The sequence below is a fragment of the Pelophylax lessonae genome, assembly GCF_965119305.1.
Source record: "Pelophylax lessonae genome assembly, chromosome: 6".
Taxonomy (NCBI): Eukaryota; Metazoa; Chordata; class Amphibia; order Anura; family Ranidae; genus Pelophylax; species Pelophylax lessonae.
Window position 1 is genome coordinate 162,971,601 of NC_138773.1, and position 25,064 is coordinate 162,996,664.

Here is a 25,064-nt window from a genome sequence, read left to right on the forward strand (position 1 = left end):
ATTCACATGCGGGGGTGGCTAGGATCTTCCAGATTCTGATAAGCCCCCACCCGCCGACCCCCCAACCACAGCCGAGGGTTGTGGGGAAAAAGCCCTTGTCCCCATCAAGGACACAAGGTGCTTTGAGGTGGGGGCACAGCCAATCACATTCACTCTTTTCTAAATGAACAGTATCAACTCTTCGTAGCTTAAGGAAGAAAAAAACGAAATTCTAAAGTGTAATGTGCATATTGTTGTATTTATTTACATTATATACCCATTTAGATTCAAATAATACAAAACAAAAAAAATTTCCTCTGAACTGTGCTGCATATTTTAAATGAACAAAATTTCAGTAAAAGCTACTCTTTAGTAATTCAAGCTGGCCAAATATGGATCGAAATCCAGCTGGTTCAGCAGGGACTGGAGAATTTTAATTCATGTATGGCTAATGTGGTTGAACAGAAGCTGATCTACCAACTGACTTCTGTTTAACCACCCTGTTGGATTTTGGACTCTGAATCAACACTGCAGTCTATAGTCTGCAGTGCTAATCAGATTCCTCTAAGTCAGAAGACAAAGACACAGTGAGGAGGATTCCCCCATCTTCCTTGTATGTTTGGATAGGTAATCAGTTTTTTTATTCAACTCGCTAGTTCAATTAAAAAAACGGACTCATCTATGGGCTGCCTTAGTCACTTAACACTTTAACCTCTGGATAATGCTTACCTAAAAATGTTATCAACAACTGCAACACAGAATTATTTATTGTAAAATAAAATAATTGTCTTCCTGACTAATGTTCAGTTATATGCTTTACTTCTGTCTTGTTTCTATGAAATTAAAGCAGAACTTTACTTTTTTTAAAAAAAAAAAGTACAACTGGGCAGGCTTTTAACTGCTCTAGAGACATACTATGTCTCTTTTGCAATAATACCTTTTAATCAACATGCTTTTTTTAATGGAAAAAATAAATATCCTAATGTTAACCAAATATTAAAATAGGGAAATGCTGAACAAAAGACAAATTTAAAGAAATATAATCATAAGGTAGATGAAAAAACAATGGAAGAAATAACTTTATAAAAACAAAATCAATTTTTCATACAATATACAGTAACTAATAAATGAGTGAGCAACTTATGAAATACATTAAAATATATTTTAAGCACGCACCTCTATCTTACGGCCTTCTACCACTGTGCCATGCAATTTCTCCCTCGCCCGGTCTGCATCAGCACTGTTTTCAAATGTTACGAAACCAAATCCCTGAAGGCAGGAGAGAAAAAGGTCTAATTAAAATGCTTATCATTTCAGTTTGTTTATCATTTCAGTTTGTTTTTTATTGCTCTGTTTTTTTCCCATTTTGCTATTTCAAATTCTATTTTTCAATAAAGAAAGGTATAATTCACAAGTTATGCATTATTTTAAAGTAACAAATAATAGAGATATACTGTTCTGTATCATTGTAGCTATTTATTTGAATAAAAAAAAATCTGCAAAAAATAAGAATATGCATCACCAATTTATGTATCTACCATTTACCAAGAAAAATAGTAGTCTCTAAAGATCTATCTGTACAGTTATTAATGAAAAGATGTTCTTTTAGAATTTTACATTTTTTTCAGATCACTATAATTTTTTTTTTTTAATTCATGATAACCCACCCAGCCAATAACGATTATGCACCAAAAGCCAATTGTGCAGCACATTATAAATAGCAATTGTTTTATAAAAACTAACATCAGGAGACAGAAGCCAAACATTACAAATATCGTTTGAAAGTAAAAAAAAAAATGAAAAAAAGATTATGTGGCAATAATTTATGTATCTACCATTAACAAAGAGAAATGATAGTCTAGAAAGATCTATCCTACAAGATTATTAATAAAAAGATATTCTTTTTGCAAGTTAAATTTTTTTTCAGTTCACTAGAATTCCGTTTTTCAAATTATGGAAACCAGTGATGATTTTTAAAAATAAAAAATCAGGTAAAATAATAAAAAAATACACCCCACAGGCATATCTGTCATTAATATTAAGTGACGTCACTGTTTTGAAAGTTCATTAGAAGTTCAGATAACAGTGATACATTTGATATTCAGAGAGAAATAAAAATGTATTTAACTTTCCTTAAATTGGTTGTAAACCCTTATATAACGTATATGTTTTTCCCAGTAAAGTGACTAGCCTCAGGTGATACACAGAGACAGAGCAAATCATCCTACATAAGTTGCATCTGTTTATCTGCAGCCATTTCTTCTCAGCAGACTCCTACAACACACATTTTACACAGCATCTCTCAGCAGTAGAAAGGAGGGGGTGGGGATCTGATGTCACACACATTGCAGAGCTAGAGCACAGAGCTCTAGGAAATCTGATAGCTGATTGGAGGGAGGGACACCCCCTTCCCTGTACACAGACTCACAGGCTCATACAAAGCTGTGGCTGCAAGTCAGCTGCTATGTGCTGTAGGGATGGGATGCTGAAGTGTCAGATTAAAGTATTTTCAATTCATGCAGACAGCAGAGGGATCAGATATCAGAGAGGAACCAAACTTTGTGTTTTGAAACCAGGAGAGTACACACTATAGAGAGTTATGCTTTTACAACCATATTAACAACTGCCATTCCAAAGGAGAAAAAATGCTGGCTTTTTAATTTATTGTATGACACATCATCAGTTGCTCTGCAGAAGATCACCATTTGGTGAAATCAAAGCCTAAAATTACAGCCTAGGCATTCAGAATCATAGCCCACATATGATGAAGCCTAGGTAGACACATTGATACATAAGGCTTTTTAAAATCTAAGGGGAAAACCCATTTATACATGCAGTATTCACTGTATCTAGATAAATGTGCTCAGTGCAGCAACTCAGATTCATTTTTTTAAGATAGTTATGATATATATATATATATATATATATATATATATATATATATATATATATATATATATATATATACACACACACACACACACAGTATCGCACAAAAGTGAGTACACCACTCACGTTTTTGTTAATATTTTATTATATCTGTTCATGTGACAACACTGAAGAGACTTTACACTTTGCTACAATGTAAAGTAGTGAGTGTGCAGTTTTTATAACAGTGTAAGTTTGCTGTCCCCTCAAAATAACTCAACACGCGGCCATTAATGTCTAAACCACTGGAAAACAAAAGTGAGTACACCCCTAAGTGAAATGTCCAAATTAGGCCCAATTACCCATTTTCCCTTCCTGGTGTCATGTGACTTGTTAGTGTTACAAGGTATCAGGTGTGAATGGAGAGCAGGTGTGTTAAATTTGGTGTTATCGCTCTCACTCTCTCATACTGGTCACTGAAAGTTCAACATGGCACCTCATGGCAAAGAACTCTCTTAGAATCTGAAAAAAAGAAATGTTGCTCTACATAAAGATGGACTAGGCTTTAAGAAAATTGCCAAGACCCTGAAACTGAGCTGCAGCATGGTGGCCAAGACCATACAGCAGTTTAGAAGGACAGGTTTAGCTTGGAACAAGCCTTGCCATGGTCAAAAGAAGTTGAGTGCAAGTGCTCAGTGTTATATCCTGAGGTTGTCTTTGGAAAAAAGACGTGTAAATCAAAGTTTGCAAAATAGCAAAGTGCCATTTCTTCAATGTTGTCACATGAAAAGATATAATACAATATTTACAAAAATGTGAGAAGTGTACTCACTTTTGTAGGAGGTTGAGGTGGCGGTGGATGTGGCGGTGTAGGTGGAAGCGGCGGTGGAGGAGGACAAGGTAGCCAACACCGGTTTTTGTTTTTCATTTTAAATTTCTTTTTAAATTAGGGTACACCCCAAAAGAGGGAGAAAGATCAAAAATACAACAATGGCTGAGTAAGGGCGGTATACATGTCTATTCTGCACAAGGTACGGACAAGTCCTGTGGGATCCATGCCTGGTTCATTTTAATGAACGTGAGCTTGTCCACTTTGGCTCTGGACAGGCAGATGTGCTTGTCTGTGATAACGCCCCCAGCCGTGCTAATTACACGTTCAGGTAATACACTGGCTGCAGGGCAGGCCAGCACCTCCAAGGAGTAAAGGGCAAGCTCAGGCCATGTGCCCAATTTGGAGACCCAGAAGTTGAAGGGGGCAGACCCGTGATTCAGTACGTGTATAGTACGTAAGGAACGGTAAGGAACTGTATATGGTATATGATGGCAGTGGGGAGGGGCTTTTTTCCCCCTTCTGGGTTGAGTCTGGCCTTGGAAAAGGTATGTGTCCCTGGTTGTGGGCCGGCCTCTCCCAAAGCTGTCTAAGTTCTGAGGCCTTCTGGTAGGGACGGGACTGCACTAGTCTTGCCAGGGACAGGGATTCTGAAAAGCCTGTGGTGTATGTGCCCCTGGAGTGTCAGTCCAGGGGTGCCATAATTCACGGTGGATGGCAACACTATGAGTATGGCACCAAGGACACTGCACTTCCTACACATGTTTTTCACACCTGCCTCTAGGGCCGGGCCTTTTGGTCAGGAGTCAGGACCAGAGGAATTTTTTTATTCCCGGCCGAAGGGCCTGTCATAGTATTGCAATGAGGCACTAACCTTGCAATTCTTCTTCACTATCCCTTTCCCCACTTTTATGTGTTGTCTGTCTCACGTTTTGTGTTTTTTATTGTGGCAGTACACTTTTTTGCACAGGATGTAGGTCCTTGGGCCTGTCCCTGAAAGTCTTGGGAGGGGGTGGATATGGCCTTCTGGCTTGGTTCGCCCTCTCTCATGGGGTCTCTCTTTGGGAGAGCCCCACCTAGTACTTGGGGTGGTCTATTTCAGCAGACCTCCTAAAGAAAGGGGCTGCCTGGTTTCGGCCAGGTTAGCCAGAGTAAGTACCCCAGTCCCTGTCAGGAGCCTTGCGCCCTGGGGGATCAGGGTCAGGGACCATGTGTACACCCTGTGCACTTTTTAATGCACCCACTGGGTGATAGTCTGAGTGTGTTCACACACCACGGGCTTAAAAAAACAGCTGTAGGTCCTGGTTGTTGTGGCGTGCCGACAAAGCATTTCATACATGCTAACCCTGCCTTCTGAGGTGCTGGCAGTGCCCTGGCTGCGTTGGCGACCTCCTCCTCCTCTGCCTTCGCTTTGTGCTTCCACTGTGCCCCCGCTGTCAGGTGGGAATTCCACCAGCATCGCTTCTCGACCTTTTGGCTAAGACCAAGTGTAGTATCTGTTGTTATCAGTTATCTGGGTGCCACCCTGCTGTGAACATGGTTCCTCCTCCTCCATCTCCTCTTCATCCTCCACCTTGTCATCCTCTATAACTGTGCCCTTGCTGGACAATTGTGTACCTGGCGTTTGTGGGCGCAGGGACCCACCCTCAGAGCCACTTGTGAATGACTGCTCTAAAAGTTTTTTTTTTTTTAAATCCATATTAAGCAGACACATATGCACTGAGCTTGCATTACATGGCTGCTACACGCCGCACGCCTAACAGGTTGGATACTGTTGTTGTTCTATTCCGCTATTGAGTAAAAAAAAAAAACATTTGAATGAAAACCTGAAAAATATTTTTTTCCCCCCTTAAATTGTTGATTTTTGAATAGCAGATTAGAACAGCAGTGTCTAAACGCTGTATGTCACTGTAAAATATGAAGGAAAAACGTTTTTTTTTTTTAAATCCAGATTAAGCAGACACATATGCACTGAGCTTGCATTACATGGCTGCTACATGCCACACGCCGCCCACCTAACAGACTGATAAAAGTTTGGTTTTTTTCTCCCTTCTCCTCACTGGGCTCAGGTCAGGGCAAAAAAGATTGTGCACTGCACCCCCACACAATAAAAACAATGTAAATCGCTGTCTGATTAAAGAAGATTTTTCCTATTCTTTCCCTGAAAGCAATCTCCAGCCTGCCCATACAATAATCTCCTATCTCTCCCTCAGCAGCATCAGGAAACTCTCCTTACAGTAGTTAGAGCAGAGTGACGTGCGGCGCTACGTGACTCCAGCTTATATAGAGGCTGGGTCACATGATGCACTGGCCAATCACAGCCATGCCATTAGTAGGCATGGCTTTGATGGCTTCTAAGGGCACACTAGTTAAACGCTTGTTGATTGGCTGCCCTGCAGCTGTTGAAACTGTGCCATTAAAACCGTGCCAAAACATGAAATAAAATTACCGAACAACGGACTGTATCCCGAATATACAGTAAAATGTTCTTGTCCGGGTACAGAACACCCAAAAGTCCGGTACGATCCCGAACAATACAGTCTGGGTTCGCTCAACCCTAATTATGGACAAAAGTATTTTCCTGGTTAACCAGATCTGAGCATCAAAAATTGAGGCCCAAACACATAATCAGAAAACACAGCTAGGGTTAGGGTAAACGAATTAAGAGCATTTACAGGACAACCAAGGACAGCAACTACAATCAGAAAGAAAACACAAAGAGGAGTCATGCCCACTAGCTAAAAATCTATATAATTACCAGTTTTGGAATAAACCAAATGGCTTTTGAAAAATGAACTCAAATAACCGGGCACATACTGATGTCCACTGACTTGTAGGCATGCTCATTCACACTCTGAATAGAAGATAGGTTTCCCAAGGGAATAAAAGTATAAGCAGGAATGAGCACTCTGGAAAGGAGTCTGCAGTTTGGGAAAACCCAGAAGGTGGATTTAGGGGACCAGGTGAGTTCCCAACATTACCACTCCTCTGAGAAGGGACCTCTGGACCCCAAAAAATTTGCCTAAAAATTCTTCTTGGAATTCTTGATCATTTGAAGGAAAAGCAACCTTAACAGAATTAACTTTGATAGAAATGGGAACCTTAAAAATTTGAGTCCCAACATAGCATAGGATTTATTATGCACTGGGGAAACCAATGCATCATATTCAAACTGAAAATTAGCATTATAGAAAAATGCATGCACTGTTGGAATGCTACCTTAATGCAAGGACCACAAATTACACAATTAATTCATAATAAGTTAATAAAGAGGTGGTCCAGGAAGAGGTAACACAATCAAAGTACAATATCGGGCCTTTGATAATGTAAACATATATAGGATTTGGGTAGCTTAATGCAAGCTGATTAAATGTAATCTCCTGGAAGAAAATATGCTGTTGCCAATGAGAAACTTTTGGAAGTACCTCATCTTCAGCAGAGTCTTTAATGATATGGGTGACACTATTGCAGAAAGTACTTCCAGGGCATAGGAAAGTAAACAGTCTGAAGCAAAGGACCTGTTACTAGTTAACTTAGTTTTTGGTTTAAGGCCAAGAGCATTATTTAGCAGGGAAGAGTCGGTACCATAAGATGTGAGATAAGAACAGGAAGGGGCCGTACACAATTGTTGTTCCCAGGAATAACAAAAACCAAGTCTCAAAACAAAAAACAGCTACAACATAGGAAACACACCAATGCTCTAACATTTCCTATGCTGGAATACTTAAAAGTGGAGAAACTTCTTCTTAAAGAAGTACCTCAAGTAATCAGAATGCATACTGATACCTGCTGACTTTTGGGCATGACCACATAAAGTAAACATTGAAGTGGGCCATCGGCCTATGCAGGAGAGAGATAAAGCAGGAAGCTAAATGGTACTAAGAAATAACAACAGAGAAAACCTAAGAAAAGAGAGCTGAGGGAGAAGTATCCTCAAGATATGATTGTAAAAACTGGTTTACAGCTGACCACTTGATCTGGTTTAAAACAGCTGCATGAAATGAGGCCTTTTACAATGTAACTAAATCAATTTAAAAAACTATATGTTTTTCATAAATATGTTATTGTAACTTCACAAGTACAATATCAATCCCAGAAAAAAAATCAGTTTTGTATCAGTACAGACATACAGGGTGGTATTTATTAAAACTGGAGAGTGCAACTCTTCATGAAAATAAATTAGCTTTCTTTTTTTTTTGCCAAAGCTTAATTGAACAAGCAAGTTAGAAGCTGATTGGCTACCAGATTCTGAGTGAATCAGTTTTATTAAACCTACCCCACTGTATATTATCTGGAAAGAATAAAAGTAGCAAAGAATAAAGTAAAAGCTCACATAGGTTTTTATCTAAAATGGTAAAATCAATGGGTCAGGAAAGAAACCACTAGGACGAGGGGACCTTGATAAGAAAATATTTGGTCTTATGGTGTGATTTCTGAAGTCCCATGTGTCTTTCAATATTGCAGGTCTAGTGATAATCCTTTGTAAATGATCTGTAGGTCTTTATACCTGTAGGTCTTTATACATATAAAACTTTAGATTTCACTTCTTAGATTAGAGAGGTCAGTGTAATAGTGCAATAATTAATGGTGTAGAAATGTAAAGAAAAGGAGAATAGAGTAGTGAGAAAAGAAATGTTAAGGTGACATCCAAATGTGCACAAGGACATGCAGCATTTGCATAAAATAAGAAAAAATATAGAGACAACTAGTGATGAGCCGAATACCTCCCTGTTCGGTTCAAATGTTCTAGCGAACATGCAAACTCCATTAAAGTCTATGGGACACAAACATTTAAAATCAAAAGTCCTTATTTTAAAGGCTTAAATGCAAGTTATTGGCCCAAAAAAGTGCATGGGGACCTGGGTACTGCCCTAGGGGACATGAATCAATGCAAAAAAAAAAATGTAAAGAATTGTTTTTACAGGGGCAGCGGTTGCAGGAGGGCGGGCAACGTGATCATCAGTGGACACTATTTTTTTATTTTTTAATAAAGGACTTGTCCAAAACTGGCTTTTGTCTTTATTTTTTTTTGTACACTTTTTTGGTGAATGGGTAGGGGTACATTGTACCCAATATCCATCCATTCACATAGGGGGGCTGGGATCTGGGGGCCCCCTTGTTAAAGGGGGCTTCCAGATTCTGATAAGCCTCCCCCCCACAGACCCCCACAACCACAGCCTGTGGTTGTCGGGAAGAGACCCCTGTCCCCATCAACATGGGGACAAGGTGCTTTGGGGTAGGGGGCACCCCCTGATCAGTGCCTGCAGCAGTCGGTTACATGTACCATCACACAGTGAAAGCATGGGGGTACTGTTTCACTTTTACAAAAAATGGTGGTAACAGTGGGCATCCCTTTTTTTAATCTGGAAGGCATCCGACAGATGGCCATTGACTTTCACTTTTGTTTTTGCTTTTAAATATAGTGATCAGATATTATTACATCTTTTATCTTAGAATCTAAGTGCCTTTAAGGCTGCCAGCCTGTAGTCCCTGGCAACCCTGGCAAAAGCCTTTTCAAAATCCAGTATAATGAAAGAAAAAAAAATTCTTATGTCTAATTTTTGTCAACCAGTGATGTAAATTCAGAGCTTTGCTGATGTTATCCCTTGCCTCCCTCCCTGGCACAAAACAAACCTGATTTTTGTGATTCACAAGAATTTTGACAAAAAAACAACATCCTCTATTTGTAATGACAGGTACTAACAATAAGGGCTGAGAGACAGACATGTATCACTTCGCCTTATGCATTAAGTGGGTGTGATGACATCACTGATTAGGCTCCATTCAACATGTTTCATGAGGCTGCAATGCTTGTTATGTGGGGCACTGGAGGAGGACACCAGTCTGTTTAGGTGTTTGTTAGGAGCATCTAGTGCTCCTGCTCCTCATTCCAGCTTCCTGGTTTTGACTGTGGCATTCTCCTTGTCTGTCTGTCCACCTGCATGGCGATTGATGTGGCCAGAGTCTGGGTGGAGACCAGACTTAATTTAAGCCAGGCAAGCTTGCAGTCTAATGCTTGTGATAGTGTGTGTAATACCTGATCAAGCTGCCTGTTTGTCTGCCCTACTCTGCTAGATTAGATTACCTCGTTAATGACCTTGGATTGGATATTGACTATTCTCTGATCTCTGCCTGCCTTTGACTTCAGATTTTGACCCTGACTATTCTGAGCCTTGCCTGTTTGCCAACCACAAGTACCTGTCTGCTGTGCTCAGTTCACACATGCTCTGGCGTGGAATCCAGGCACTATAGCATTGTGTATAAGTCCTGGGGGCAACCAAGAACTGGTAGGGCAGCTTTCCTTATGGCAAAGGGGGCTGCTATAGGTAAAGAACACAGAAGCCAACTATAGTGTCTGACCACCTACGTTAGGGGTTATCTTGACAGCGTTACACGGGAAAGGACGTCACAGGCTTTCACTGTTTGAATAGTTCTTCATTTTATTGTTCACTTGTTCAGCACTCATGTCACTGTTTTATAATGTGTGAGCTATTTTTAAAAATTTGTAATATTATTATTTATAGTTCATACAGTCAAGCATTGGTTGGAAGCACATCTTTTCTTTTTCGAGTCATGACTCTGATGTGGACCTCCTAAGTTGAAGTGTTGGTGTAAGTCTGACAAGGAATCAAAAGAAGATAGAAATCAGAGGGTTAAGATGCCAACAATGCTTTTATAAGATTGGACTGTAAATTCATATGAGCTGGGGCATTTACCCAGCTTCATCTTTCTCAGCGTGCATTCAAAATCTTCAGGGGAAATTGGATCCTCTAATTTTTGGGCCTCTTCTGCTGTAATAGGCAGGGGGCCAAATTGGCTCAGGAACTCCTGGATTACCTAGAGTCTCCTTTCCCAGTTAGTGGGATTTGCAGTATCAGGTGTTAAGTTATATTATTGCCTATAATACACTTCAAATTGTTCAGCTATTTCCTCAGTAATAGCATGTATTCTGTCTTTTTTTCCAGATATGATACATTGCAAAACTAGCTTGTTTGTTTTGTAGGGCTCTTGCCAGAAATATAAAGTGTTTACAATAACAATTTTTGGTTAAAGACAAACCAACGCTTAGTTTGCTTTCCCAGCTCCTCGAAAAGGAGGGATCAGGTTAGAGTGAATTCTTTAAAGGTGCCAATAGCTTGAGTTTTTTTGAGTGGTAAATCCCTATATCCCTCAACTAAACTTTTGTATAATTTTTTTTATTGATTTATTTATTTTTACAATGTTTTAACTATGCTACTCATAATAACGTCTATGAAATAAAAAAAACAAGAATCAAACATAACCTGATGCTTGGGTCTTAAAGCAAGGGACTAATATGTTTTCAAACAAAAGACTGTCTGGCTATTTTCCTAATTTAAAAGTAGGAAAATAAGAATATTTTCTTAAATTAACCATACTGACAATGCAGCAGATTCTTTTTTTTTTTCAAATTCTTTATTAAGTCAAACATAACAGGTACAGATTTCACTCTCAGTGAGACTCTGATGTGTTCCAACCTGAACAAATATGCATCAGTTTCAAAGGAATTAAAACGAGAAATGCACACAATCAGTCAATGAAGAGCATTGTAAAGTACCAGCATTATCGAAATCGCAAAAAACATTACCAGCCATTAGAGATGGCCTTGCGGTTCGCGGCAAATTTTGCTTGTTCGCTACCCGCCAAATTTGCGAACACATGGCGTCGTTCGCGGCGGCCATATTTGTTTACATTGGGGAGAACCTTGACCCATGACACAGCCGTCAGGTGGAATGGGACAACCAATTGAAACATTCCAGCATATGGACAGTCCCCCTACCCTATAAATAGACTTGACCTGGCTGCCATTTCACATTCCGCTTTTTGCCAGTGCAGGGAGAGGTCTGCTGTGCTCATCAGGAAGAGTTTGCTAGACACATATAGCACTGTGAAGATCCACAAAAGTCCTTTTCAGGGCTGGTATTTCGGTATAGGTCTATTAGTATCTTTTAAATTTAGGGAGAGGTATCCAGTGGTTGCTTTAGGGGCAGTTAGAGATCGGCTGCAGTCACACACATCGCTCTCTTAACCTCCCTGGCAGTATGATTATGTCAGGAATTCTGTACCAAAAGCGGTACAATTTTTTGCATGGAAATTTGGCGTTATGTATTATAGGCCTACAATTCTTAGTAATTACTGACTTAAACCTGACCAAAACAAGACTCTAGTAGACATTCCAGATGTGATAAATTTGAAACACAAACACAAGAATTATAATCTAATTAATAATATAATTTTATTATATAATATATAATATAATATATATATTATATTATATAATAAAATTATATTATTGATTAGATTATAATTCATGCGTTATATTATATATATATATATGTGTGTATATATATATATATATGTGTGTGTGTGTATATATGTGTGTGTGTATATATATATATATATATATATATATATATATATATATATATATATGTGTGTGTGTGATAAACCAGTGGCCCCCAAATATCAGATATTGAAGTAGGGTGTTATCTGAGTATACTTTTACAAGTGTATTTGTGTCCTGCAACAATATTGCCTCTTTTGCTGAGTGAAGTCTGATACACCCAGTGCCAAACTCACTGGCCAATTTTTTCAACAACTGGTGTGATAGACCAGTGGCCCCCCAATACCACATATTGAAGTGGGTGTTATTTAACAGTATACTTTTCTAAGAGTGTATTTTAGTCCTGCAAAAATTTGGCCTCTCTTGCTGTGTTGACTGTGCTAAACACAGTGACAACAGTTACTGGCCAATTATTTGTAGAACTGGTGTGATAGACCAGTGGCCCCCCAATACCACATATTGAAGTGGGATGTTATCTGAGTATACTTTTACAAGTGTATTTGTGTCCTGCAACAATATTGCCTCTTTTGCTGAGTGAAGTCTGATACACCCAGTGCCAAACTCACTGGCCAATTTTTTCAACAACTGGTGTGTGATAGACCAGTGGCCCCCCAATACCAAATATTGAAGTGGGGTGTTACTTAACAGTATACTTTTCTAAGATTGTATTTTAGTCCTGCAAAAATTTGGCCTCTCTTGCTGTGTTGACTGTGCTACACACAGTGACAACAGATACTGGCCAATTATTTGTAGAACTGGTGTGATAAACCTGTGGCCCCCCAATACCACAGATTGAAGCGGGGTGTTATCTACCTTTTTCCAGATATACTGAGATTCTCTAGAGACTTTTGTCACAGGGTAATTAAAAAACATGACAGGCAGAGGAAGAGGCAGAGACGTACGCAGGGGTGGTAGGGGTAGGGCAGGAGCAGTAGGCCGGAGCCTAACTGTGAAGTTTCAAAAGCCGCGTGCTATTACGACAAATGACGCACCAGACTTGGTTGAGTGGGTCACTCAGCCTTCCTCTTCTGCACCCTCCTCATCCTCTCTATCTGCATCCTCTTCACGCTCTGCTGTGTGCACCCCAAAAGACCCCACCACCACCACTTACCCTCCACTTGAGTCACTGGAGTTATTTTCTGATCAATCACAAGGCGTTTGCGATGTGCAGCCACTGTTGGCATCGGATCAGGAAGAGGAGGTAGCAACAGCCGCCACTCAGCAGTCTGACGGCAGTACCCAGATCAGCCCAAGGAGGTTGGTCCCCGCTGTTGCTGCCTACTCCGAGATCTCGCATGTTAGTGGTGGGGAAGGTGACGTGGATTATGACGAGTCTATGGACGTCACGTGGGTGTCCACAAGAGAGGAAGAGGAAGGGAGTTCAGAGGGAGAGACGGACCGGCAGATAGGGAGGAGAGGCAGGCAGAACTTGCATTGCACAAGAGGTAGAAAGCAGACTGCAAATGTATCAGGAGCGAGTCATCAACCATGTACAGTCACATCTGGTGCTCCCAGGATGCCGGCACATGGCTCCGCAGTGTGGGCTTTTTTTAATGTGTCTGTTACTGACAACAGTGTTGCCATCTGCAGCCTTTGCAGTCAATGCATAAGTCACTGTAAGCTCAACACTCACCTAGGGACCACCGCCTTAAGAAGGCACCTGAACTCCAATCACCGCGCCCAGTGGGAGCAATACCATCAGAACCCACAAAGCCACACTCCAGGCTCTCACCATCCAGCCCCTTCTCCTTCTCCTTCTCCTCTCTCCTCACATTTGCCCTCCACTTCACCTCCCATGATGCCGTCGTCACTTTGTTTTTGAAAAAGGCAGGCTTCTGTGGTCCAAATGTTGGAGCAGAAAAAAATGGTATAAACACAATAACTGTGGCGCTAAGCTCTATGATACAGTCCCAAATAAATGAGAAGAAAGCAGTCCTTAAAAGGTGCAACCCACACTTGTGAAAGGATGAGGCAACTTCAGAACCGAAGAACCACCACCGGAAAGCACTCCAATCACCACTCCTTACCAGCTGCAATGGATCCCCATGACAGAGATCACACAGGCCCTTAGCACACGATTGTGAAACAAATGATGACGTCGGATAACCCTCTTGCCCAACGTTTGACTGCTGGCTTGTTGGAACTGATAGCCCCCCAACTACTGCCATATCAACTGGTGGACTCAGAGGCCTTTCGTAAATTTGTGGCCATTGGAACACCACAATGGAAGGTCCCAGGCAGGAAATATTTCTCGCAAAAGGGCATTCCAGAGCTGTATGGCCATGTTAAGCGGCAAGTAAATATATCTCTGGCACACAGTATTGGTGCCAAGATACATATGACCACAGACACATGGTCTAGCAAACACGGGCAGGGAAGGTATATCACTTTTACTGCCCACTGGGTGAACCTTCTGACGGCCGTTAAGCATGTAACCAGTGGCACCCATGTAGATTTAGTTGTACCGCCATGGATTGAAAGCAGGCCTGCCTCTTCTTCTCCTCCTTCTCCATCCTCCCTCTCCTCCTCGGCTGACTCCTCCTCTTCTGCTGCTACCGTCTCTTCTCCTGTGCCACCCAAGATCCCAAGAACCTATTCCACATGCCAGGTGAGACGTTGCCATGCTGTTGTGCCTGGAAGCCAAGAGCCACACTGGTCCTGCACTCCTTTCAGCTTTGCGTTCTCAGGAAGATCTGTGGCTAACACCGCTGAATTTGACAGTTGTTAAAGTGGTGTGAGACAACGGTGCCGATCTTCTGAGAGCACTGAAACAGGCAAAATAACACACATAACATCCTGAACTTGGTCATGCAGCGATTCGTTGCCAAATACCCTTGGGCCCAGGACATCTTGTGGCAGGTCAGGAAAACGTCTGATGTGGACGCTCTGAGGAGTGATGAGCCCCTAGACGACTGGGTGGGAAGGCTTGACCTCTGGCCAGAGCTTGCACAATTTGCAATGGAAATGTTGGCTTGCCCCCCGTCCAGTGTCCTGTCTGAAAGGACATTCAGTGCAGCAGGGGGGATCGTGACCATTAAGCACACTCGCCTAGCTCATGACAGTGTAGACTACCTCAAATTTATAAAAATGAATGAGGCATGGATCTCTGAGGAATTCAACACATGTGACCAGTAGACCATATTTCATTGAAATTCCTCATGCCAGGCCACAAATATCAACCAGACCGCCATCCACCCACAACAATTCCTGGTCCTTGTCTTCGTTAAATACAGTGGCATAAAAGGCATTTCATGTCCATGGAATGCCAAATTTTTGCAGCCTTTCAGGGCCGACAATTATTTTTTATGTGAATGCCTAATGTACCTCCAGCCACAGAACACAACTTTCTTTGCTGTCAGGTAAACCCATGTGGGCTAATGTTTGGGGCCTATACTGGCCTACACTTACTTCTGTATCCTGTGAATGCCTGATGTACCTTCGGCCACCAAATACTACGTTCTTAGCTGTCAGGTAAACCCATGTGGGCTAATTTTTGGGGCCTATACTGGCTGACACTTACTTCTTTATCCTGTGAATGCCTAATGAACCCCCAGCCACAGAATACTACGTTCTTTGCTGTCAGGTAAATCCATGTGGGCTAATTTTTGGGGCCAATACTGCCCAACACTTACTTCTGTATCCTGTGAATGCCTAATGTACCTTCAGCCACAGAATACTACATTCTTTGCTGCCAGGTAAACACATGTGGGCTAATTTTTGAGGCCAACACTGCCCGACACTTACTTCTGTATCCTGTGTATGCCTAATGTACCTTCAGCCACAGAATACAACGTTCGTAGCTGTCAGGTAAACCCATGTGGGCTAATTTTTGGGGCCAATACTGGCCGACACTTACTTCTGTATACTGTGAATGCCTAATGTACTTTCAGCCACAGAATACAACGTTCTTAGCTGTCAGGTAAACCCATGTGGGCTAATTTTTGGGGCCAATACTGGCTGAAACCTACTTCTGTATTTATGGCTCTTATGGTGCTCTGTGCCCTGATTGGGCAAAGCTTTCATTGCTTCAGCAAATCAGGGCTTCCAATGCACTGTATAGCGGCGGAGTGCATTCTGGTCATTCGGCGGCCCCCCCAGCTCTCCTCTCTGCACAAATTTCCCAGCTCTCCTGTCTGTACAAATCCCCCCCACAGTTTTCCTCTCTGCACAAATCCCATCCCAGTTCGACTCTCTGCACAAATCCCCCCAGTTCTCCTCTCTGCACAAATTCCCCCAGTTCTCTTCTCTGTACAAATCTCCCCAATTCTCCTCTCTGTACAAATTCCCCCAGCTCTCCTCTCTGCCAACCCCCCCAGTTTCCGCTCTTTGCACAGATTCCCCCAGCTCTCCTTTTTGCACAAATTCCCCCAGTTCTTATCTCTGCACAAATCCCCCTAGTTCTCCTTTCTGCACAAAACCCCCCAGCTTCCCTCACTGCCACCCCCCCCCCAGTTCTCCTCCCTGCACAAGTATCCCTAGCTCTCCTCTCTGCACTAATCCCCCAACAGTTATCCTCTCTGCCCAAATCCCCCCCCCCCCCAGTTCTCTTCTCTGCAAAATCCACCTCAGTTCTCCTCTCTGCACAAATCCCTCTCAGTTCTCTTCTCTGCAAAAATCCCCCCCAGCAAACTTCTCTTCACAAATCCCCTCCCCAGCTCTTCTCTCTCTACAAATTCCCCCCTCCCCCAGCTCTCCTCTCTGTATTAATCTGCCCTAGCTTTCTCCTCTGTACAAATCCCCCAACTTACCTCTCCGTACCATACCCTCCAGCTCTCCTCACTGCACAACCCCCCCCCCCAGGTCTCCTCTCTGAACAAATCCCCTTTTGACCCCCAACTTTTACAGCTCCCCTCTTTGCACAAATCCCCCCAGCTCTCCTCTCTGCACTAACCCCCCCCCCTGCCCCCACTTTCACCATTCTCCTCTCTGCACAAATCCCCCAAGCTCTCCTCTCTGCACTAACCCCCCCTGCCCCCACTTTCACCATTCTCCTCTCTGCACAAATCCCCCCAGCTCTGCTGTCTGCACAAATTCTCCCAAGTTCTTCACTTTGCAACCCCCCCCCCAGATCTCTTCTCTGCAACCCCCACCCCCCCAGTTCATATTTCTGCACAAATACCCCTAGTTCTCCTCTCTGCACAATTCCCCCCAGTTCTCCTCTCTGCACAAATTCCCCCAGCTCTCCTCTCTGTACTAATTCCCCCATAGTTTTCCTCTCTGCACAAATACCCCAAGCCCTCCTCTCTGAACAAATCCCCTCTCCAGCTCTCCTCTCTCTACAAATCCCCCAGCTCTCCTCTCTGTATGAATCTGCCATAGCTTTCTTCTCTGTACAAATCCCCCCAGCTCTCCTCACTGCACAAATCCACCCCAGCTCTCCTTTCTGTACAAATCCCCACTTTCCCTCCGACTTTCACAGCTCTCCTCTCTGCACAAATCCCCCCAGCTCTCCTCCCTGTACAAATCCCCCTAGCTCTCCTCTCTGCACAAATCCCCCCAGATCTCCTCTCTGCTAAAACCCCTGGGCCACAATTCTCTCTGCACAAATCCCCATCCCCTCCAGCTCTCCTCTCTGCACATATCCCCCCTCCACCCCCCACACATACTTTCACAGTACACTTCTCTCTGCACTAACTCAGTTTTAGGAAAGCTATCATCCTTTTCATTCACAGATCCCTCACCCTTTTCACCACCATTCTCTATGGTATGTTATCACTTTTTTTGTTAACTCTGCACAGTAAAGTAGATCGGAGAGCACTGCTTACTGTAGCACTGAACTAAGCAAGAGTTTCAGAGCTGCTTGGCTGTAAGCTATGATATCTCAGTAGTGGCAGCAAGCGAGGATGGAAGCTGCCTCCCAAATCACTGCAGCTGTAGGTTGCAGTGCTGTGACCTGAAGCACTCACCAGGGCTCAAGAGCATCAGCCCTGGGTGTCAAGCGCTAACACATAGAAGCCAGTAAAGGAAATGAGCTGTGCAGAAAGATTCCTCTACTAGCTTCTGTGTTAAATGACAGGTTGCAGAGGAGAGGACTGCCACATTTCGGCTGCAAAAAGTCCTGGCTATTATGCTAGTGAAGACTGTCTCGTTAATGTTTTTGGCCATATGAATAACATTTGAGGAAGGGTAGGCAGCCTAATTTTCTCTGATTATTTTTGTACTGTTACCTGTACCTTTCTCCTATATAATTCCCTCATTAGTTATTTTTTGCAAAGCTTTTGCCTTGCATTGTGAAAGGGTGAGATGCCTATGTTATTTTTACATATGGACTAGGTAGTATTTGGACCCAGAAATTTTATTCAAAAGGTAGTACCCAACACTTCTTCTTCTTCTTGACTGGGCTTTTGGACAAAGGCTTTGCATCTTGGTTCCCAGGGATTTCCTCTGAACTTCATACAGTTCTTAAACATTCAGCTATTCTTTCATGGCACAGCATTACTGAGACAATAACACCCTCTTTTTGGATCAATGGCGCTAGATGCAACTTTCGCAGTTTATCCACTCTTTATCACAACCTTTACAGTCCTTAAAGGACCTGAATCCAGTAGGATCCATCTTCCACTCTAAAAATTCTCCACTTCACTGTCTATCATAATTTTACAAAACCCTCTTTGGCCTACAAGGTCCTCCACACCAGGACTACCTCGTAAGTTGGGAATCAGATCTCCAACTTACACTCATGGACAAGCAGAAAGGCAAAGTTCTACAACTATCTCACGTCTCCTCAATCTCATTGAAAATGGCTGAAGTCAGTTATAAGCTTCTAACTAGATGGCATTACAAGCCTTTGAAATTAAGGGCAATGTTTCCTAATTACTCCCCTCTTTGCTGGAGAGAAGAAGAATTTCACGCTCACATCTGGTAGCATTGCCCCTAGTCTGGCCTTACTGACACAAGGTGCTACAATTAACAGCTATAATACAGAGCTCTGCTGTAGAGTCCAACCTGTGGGCTGAGTTAGATCATTAAACAACCAAACCACAATGGGTTAATAAAATCGGCCTATCACACCACATTTACTGAATGCAGCGAAATCCCTCATTCCAGCATTCTGGGAGTTAAAAACAGTTCCTTCTATTGTCCAATGGCTCTGGAGGGTAGACACAATTTTCCTCATGGAGGATTTCACACGAACCTCACAATTAACCCCAGAACAAAATACCAATATATGGGCCTGCTGGTTAAAGTTCAAAACTTCTGCTCATTATTTAGACATTATTTCTGGTTCCAACACCCCAGAACAGCAACAAGGTGTCACAATCTGGATGGAGGCCGAAGTGCAGAGAGGGCTTCCTTTGCAGCTCAGTGCGAGTCAGCCCTGGAAGTGGTACAGGAGGTGAAGCGTCCCAAGTAGCACAGGTCGCCTGTGGTGAGCACCAGATTATTTCAGGAACTCTGGGCAAGGCAGGCAACTAGAGGAGTAGTAAAAGCCAGGCCGATGGTCAAACACCGGTGATCAGTCCAATAGCAAGGTAAGTAGAAGAACAGGGAGGAGCCGGGGTCATACACAGGTGAGCAGGCAGAAACATAGTCCTTAGGCAAGCCGGGGTCATACACTGGGAAAACAGGCAGGTAGTAGCAAGAGCAAAGTCCGAGAGGCAAGCCGAGGGTCAAACACCAGGAGGAGATCAGATGGTTCAGAAACAAGCCGGGTCACAACAGGAAGTCCAAACAGGAAACAGGAAGCACAGGAACACAGGAAGCTGAGAGATAATCCAGCAATGAGTCTGCTCCTATGGCCACCTTTTATAGGCCAGCAGAGGGCAATGTCAATTGAGGCAGGAGCGACCATTGCTATTACTGGCAATGTTCCCAGTTCTCCTACGGGCATTTCCTTGACGGGCCAGCAGAGGGCTGTGTGGATTGAGCCAGGAGCGTCCATAACTAGTACTGGCAGAAATGCCAGTATGGCTGTGTCCCTGACACAAGGACATCTAAACTGCCCCCCTAATTTGATTTAAAGTGGTTGTTTTTTATCTTCATGCATTCTAAGGTAAAAAACCTTCACCTGTGCAGCTCCCCCTAATACTTATTAAAGCCGATCAAGCGATGTGCACGAGACCCAAAGCTCTCCTGGGTCTCTTCCTCCCTAGGCTGAGATGCAGCAGCAGGAGCCATTGGCTCTCGCTCCTGTCAATAACAGCCAATGTTGCAGGAGTAAGGGGTGGGGCTGAGCCGCACTATCTGTGTCTTATGAATGCAGAGAGCCAGCTTGGTATTGAGCAAGCACGAGTGCCCCGGCCACAGCAAGTGGCTTGCTACAGTATGGGGGCACTGGGCAAGGAAGAGGGGCCCAGAGCACCAGCAGGGGACCCAAGAAGAGGAGGATCGGGGCTGCTCTGTGCACAGAGCAAGTCAGTATGACATGTTTGTTATTTTTTTTAATGAAAACATTTTCCTTTAGGCTCGGTTCACACTGGGGCGGCACGACTCCTTACTACTTCGGGGGCGACTTGTGCATTGCCATGCACCACGACTTCGGAGCGACTTGCATGGACTTCACATAATGGAAGTCTATGCAAGTCGCTCTGAGGTCGCCCCAAAGTAGTACAGGACCCTTTTTCTAAGTCGACTATTAGAACGGGTCCTGTAGCAGTCAATGGACTGCGAGGGAGCGCGACTTGTCAGGCTGACAAGACGCCTGACAAATCGCGCTAGTGTGAATCGAGTCTTACAATCACTTTAACACTAGCCATTAAAAGATGTATATAGTGATAAAACAAAATATGCAAACAATGGCAATGGTGTTAAAGTTAAAGTGGTGCTGATGAGTTTGCTTACCTATATAAGTATTAATACCTAATGTAAAAAGAACATTTAAAAAATACTCTTGGATTACAGTAGGACCCTATGTTGCATTTAAACTGAAAACAGCTCCCTCTCAAGTACAAAATGCCATACAATACTTGATAAATTTGAATGGCCCTGTACTACTCAGTAGTGCATTGTCCATCATAGTATAGCTAGAACCACCTTTTACTGCACAATTCCTGAATATATCAGTCTGTCTGTCTATATGCCAGTTTTTCTGACTAATCTACTCTCCCTCTATGCTTTTATTTTTTTTTAAACAGCATGACCCAATCTGAAAATGTGTTTTTGTCATTTGTAGATATGACATTATCATCCACATTTTCAGTATGTATAAGAAAAAATAATTTGCTCAGAATAGGCAGACCATAAAATTTACTAGTAAGAAAATATATACAAATCACATTATGCATTCAAAGGCTTGAAGTCAAGGGATTTTTTCCCTCAGCATAAAAACCCTGTACAACAGTAAATTGGAGCAATACACAGGGTAATTGCTTGAGAGCATATTAGATTATATTACCGACTTGCACTTCAAGAACAGGAAAATACCTTTTCAGCAAATCTTTCTTTTTATTCTGAAAACATGAACTTATTTTCTGTAATGAGAAATCTAATTATCACTGGTGAATGGGGAGGGTTGCGAAACCCTTGATTATTTAAAAAAGGAAAACAATATTTCTATTTTGAGTACACAGTAGTTAACCTTGCCTCCCTTGAAATGTCTGTGGTATGCTGCATATCATTTTCAGCAATGGTTTATAAAAAATATTAATACAAAGTTTGTTGGTACATTTTAAATGTAAAAGGTAAATGAAGCAATCTTACATTAGCGATAATACAAAAAGAAAGTGACCAGCCCCTTGTGAAGAAATAGTCTTTTTGACCCAGCGCTTCTGGTCATACAGTGCGACAAAGCTTATAGTATGTATGTTGTTGTAGATAATACTAGCTGCTACTATATCAAATTTAAATTTATACACTCATGCTTCTATTGTCCATATAAAATATTTGATATATTAAATATTAAACAATGTCCACATTAGCAGCACTTTCAATGAGACAGAATTCCTCCTCTGTCATTCAAATCCTTTAAATGTCCAGCAACATGCTTTAAATTATTTAAATTTTCCCAGGGAGTGTTAATGGGGCAAAAAAGTTTTTCAGATGTATAGTGCAAAGGTACAATCACCTTCCCGTTACCACACCACGTGAGACCTCTCCCCTGGGGCTTGAACACTCACCAGAGATTGATTAAACCAGGCTTTAAAACAAATTCAAAGGTTGGGCCGTCCCGTCAGGGTAAGTCTGCCTCTCCACCTATGATATCAGCATCTCACAGCTTTTACTGGATCCTCCACTCACTCACACTGGTTCTTTCACCAACACTCCTCTCCTTGAAATTATTAGTGATCCTTATCTTTACAACTCTGCCCTCTTCACCCCAACACAAAGGGATGTGGCAAGGAGATGAAGAGGGCAGAGTTGTAAAGATAAGGATCACTAATAATTTAGAGGAGAGGAGTGTTGGTGAAAGAACCAGTGTGAGCGAGTGGAGGATCCAGTTAAAGCTGTGAGATCTGTGTCTTGCTGATATCAGAGATGGATACAACTACTGCAGCAAAACTGATATAAAAAAAAATCTGTTGAAATTTCCCTCAAATTACAGAATTAAGCTGCTTACTTCTGTTTGTAAAAAAACAGCCTGGGATTACCTTCATTTAAACCAGAATCTCATCGTAGATCAGGATCTGGTATTGATGTTAATGGGGGATCCCAAGTAAAATACAGGAAAAAAAAAGGTGTGGTCTCCCTCCAAAATACAGTGCCTTGCAAATGTATTCGGCCCCCTTGAACTTTGCAAACTTTTGCCACATTTCAGGACTCAAACATAATGATATAAAACTGTAATTTTTTGTGAAGAATCAACAACAAGTGGGACACAATCATGAAGTGGAACGAAATTTATTGGATATTTCAAACTTTTTTAACAAATAAAAAACTGAAAAATTGGGTGTGCAAAATTATTCAGCCCCCTTAAGTTAATACTTTGCAGCGCCACCTTTTGCTGCGATTACAGCTGTAAGTCACTTGGGGTATGTCTCTATCAGTTTTGCACATCGAGAGACTGAAATTTTTGCCCATTCCTCCTTGCAAAACAGCTCGAGCTCAGTGAGGTTGGATGGAGAGCATTTGTGAACAGCAGTTTTCAGTTCTTTCCACAGGTTCTTGATTGGATTCAGGTCTGGACTTTGACTTGGCCATTCTAACACCTGGATATGTTTATTTGTGAACCATTCCATTGTAGATTTTGCTTTATGTTTTGGATCATTGTCTTGTTGGAAGACAAATCTCCGTCCCAGTCTCAGGTCTTTTGCAGACTCCATCAGGTTTTCTTTCAGAATGGTCCTGTATTTGTACATCCATCTTCCCATCAATTTTAACCATCTTCCCTGTCCCTGCTGAAGAAAAGCAGGCCCAAACCATGATGCTGCCAACACCATGTTTGACAGTGGGGATGGTGTGTTCAGGGTGATGAGCTGTGTTGCTTTTACGCCAAACATAACATTTTGCATTGTTGCCAAAAAGTTCGATTTTGGTTTCATCTGACCAGAGCACCTTCTTCCACATGTTTGGTTTGTCTCCCAGGTGGCTTGTGGCAAACTTTAAACAACACTTTTTTATGGATATCTTTAAGAAATGGCTTTCTTCTTGCCACTCTTCCATAAAGGCCAGATTTGTGCAGTATATAACTGATTGTTGTCCTATGGACAGAGTCTCCCACCTCAGCTGTAGATCTCTGCAGTTCATCCAGAGTGATCATGGGCCTCTTGGCTGCATCTCTGATCAGTCTTCTCCTTGTATGAGCTGAAAGTTTAGAGGGACGGCCAGGTCTTCGTAGATTTGCAGTGGTCTGATACTCCTTCCATTTCAATATTATCGCTTGCACAGTGCTCTTTGGGATGTTTAAAGCTTGGGAAATCTTTTTGTATCCAAATCCGGCTTTAAACTTCTCCACAACAGTATCTCGGACCTGCCTGGTGTGTTCCTTGTTCTTCATGATGCTCTCTGCACTTTTAACGGACCTCTGAGACTATCACAGTGCAGGTGCATTTATACGGAGACTTGATTACACACAGGTGGATTCTATTTATCATCATTAGTCATTTAGGTCAACATTGGATCATTCAGAGATCCTCACTGAACTTCTGGAGAGAGTTTGCTGCACTGAAAGTAAAGGGGCTGAATAATTTTGCATGCCCAATTTTTCAGTTTTTTATTTGTTAAAAAAGTTTTAAATATCCAATAAATTTCGTTCCACTTCATGATTGTGTTCCACTTGTTGTTGATTCTTCACAAAAAATTACAGTTTTATATCTTTATGTTTGAAGCCTGAAATGTGGCAAAAGGTTGCAAAGTTCAAGGGGGCCGAATACTTTCCCAAGACACTGTATCCGCTTATGCAATCTTGCTGGAAAGGAAAAGGGTGAAAAGGGGGGCATGTGGCCCCTCTCCCGAACCATATCATGCCACATCCCATTAACATAAGGGGAGAGCCATCCTGGCAAAGAACCTTTTACCCTATATTGATTAGGACAATTCTGGTCCAGGCATTATGAGGGTCTGAGCAGGGGGCTTATCACAATCTAGGAGCTTCTTTAGCAGTAAGGAGGCCCCAGATACCACCCCCCATTTACAAAAAAAGTAAACAGTAAAAAAACACACTTACACTTTTTTAAAACTCCTTTAATACAAAAAGTCCAACTATGTAAATCTATTATCAATTACTATTACTATTAATTCAGATCCATGTCAAGCAGGGTGAACGATACCCACCAAAATATAAAAAAATCTCTTTGTTGCAATCCACTCCTGTCAGTTATTCGTGTAAAATTACATCTCCTGGGGACCTAAAAATGAACAAAGGGACGGGGTCTGCTGGGTTACATCACTGACTAAATAAATATGGTCATATCCATATTTGGACCAATACATCACTCAGGAGACCCCTGCCCTTTGCTTAATTTTATTGTGAGACATCATTGAGCACATGTAACTGATTGGAGCATACAGTGTCAGTGATCAGTGGGATATTTTTCTTTTGGATGGCATCTTGCGACATTCATTAAATTATTGACGTGGATTGCTGGATGATGTGATTGATGATGGATTTTACATCTGCAACTTTTTTAAGAAAGGACTTGTCTGTCAGTG

The 25,064-nt window shown here is 42.1% G+C and overlaps 1 protein-coding gene across 7 annotated transcripts in view; it reads right to left on the reverse strand.

The window, feature by feature from the left end:
- RBFOX1 (RNA binding fox-1 homolog 1) overlaps nt 1-25,064 on the reverse strand; it is a 1,110,521-nt gene that overhangs the window by 324,783 nt on the left and 760,674 nt on the right. For all 7 annotated transcript variants that reach the window (XM_082260840.1, XM_082260839.1, XM_082260837.1 and 4 more), the window contains exon 5: nt 1,156-1,248. In XM_082260840.1, the coding sequence (XP_082116966.1) occupies nt 1,156-1,248 (93 nt within the window). The remainder of the gene's footprint in view (nt 1-1,155; nt 1,249-25,064) is intronic.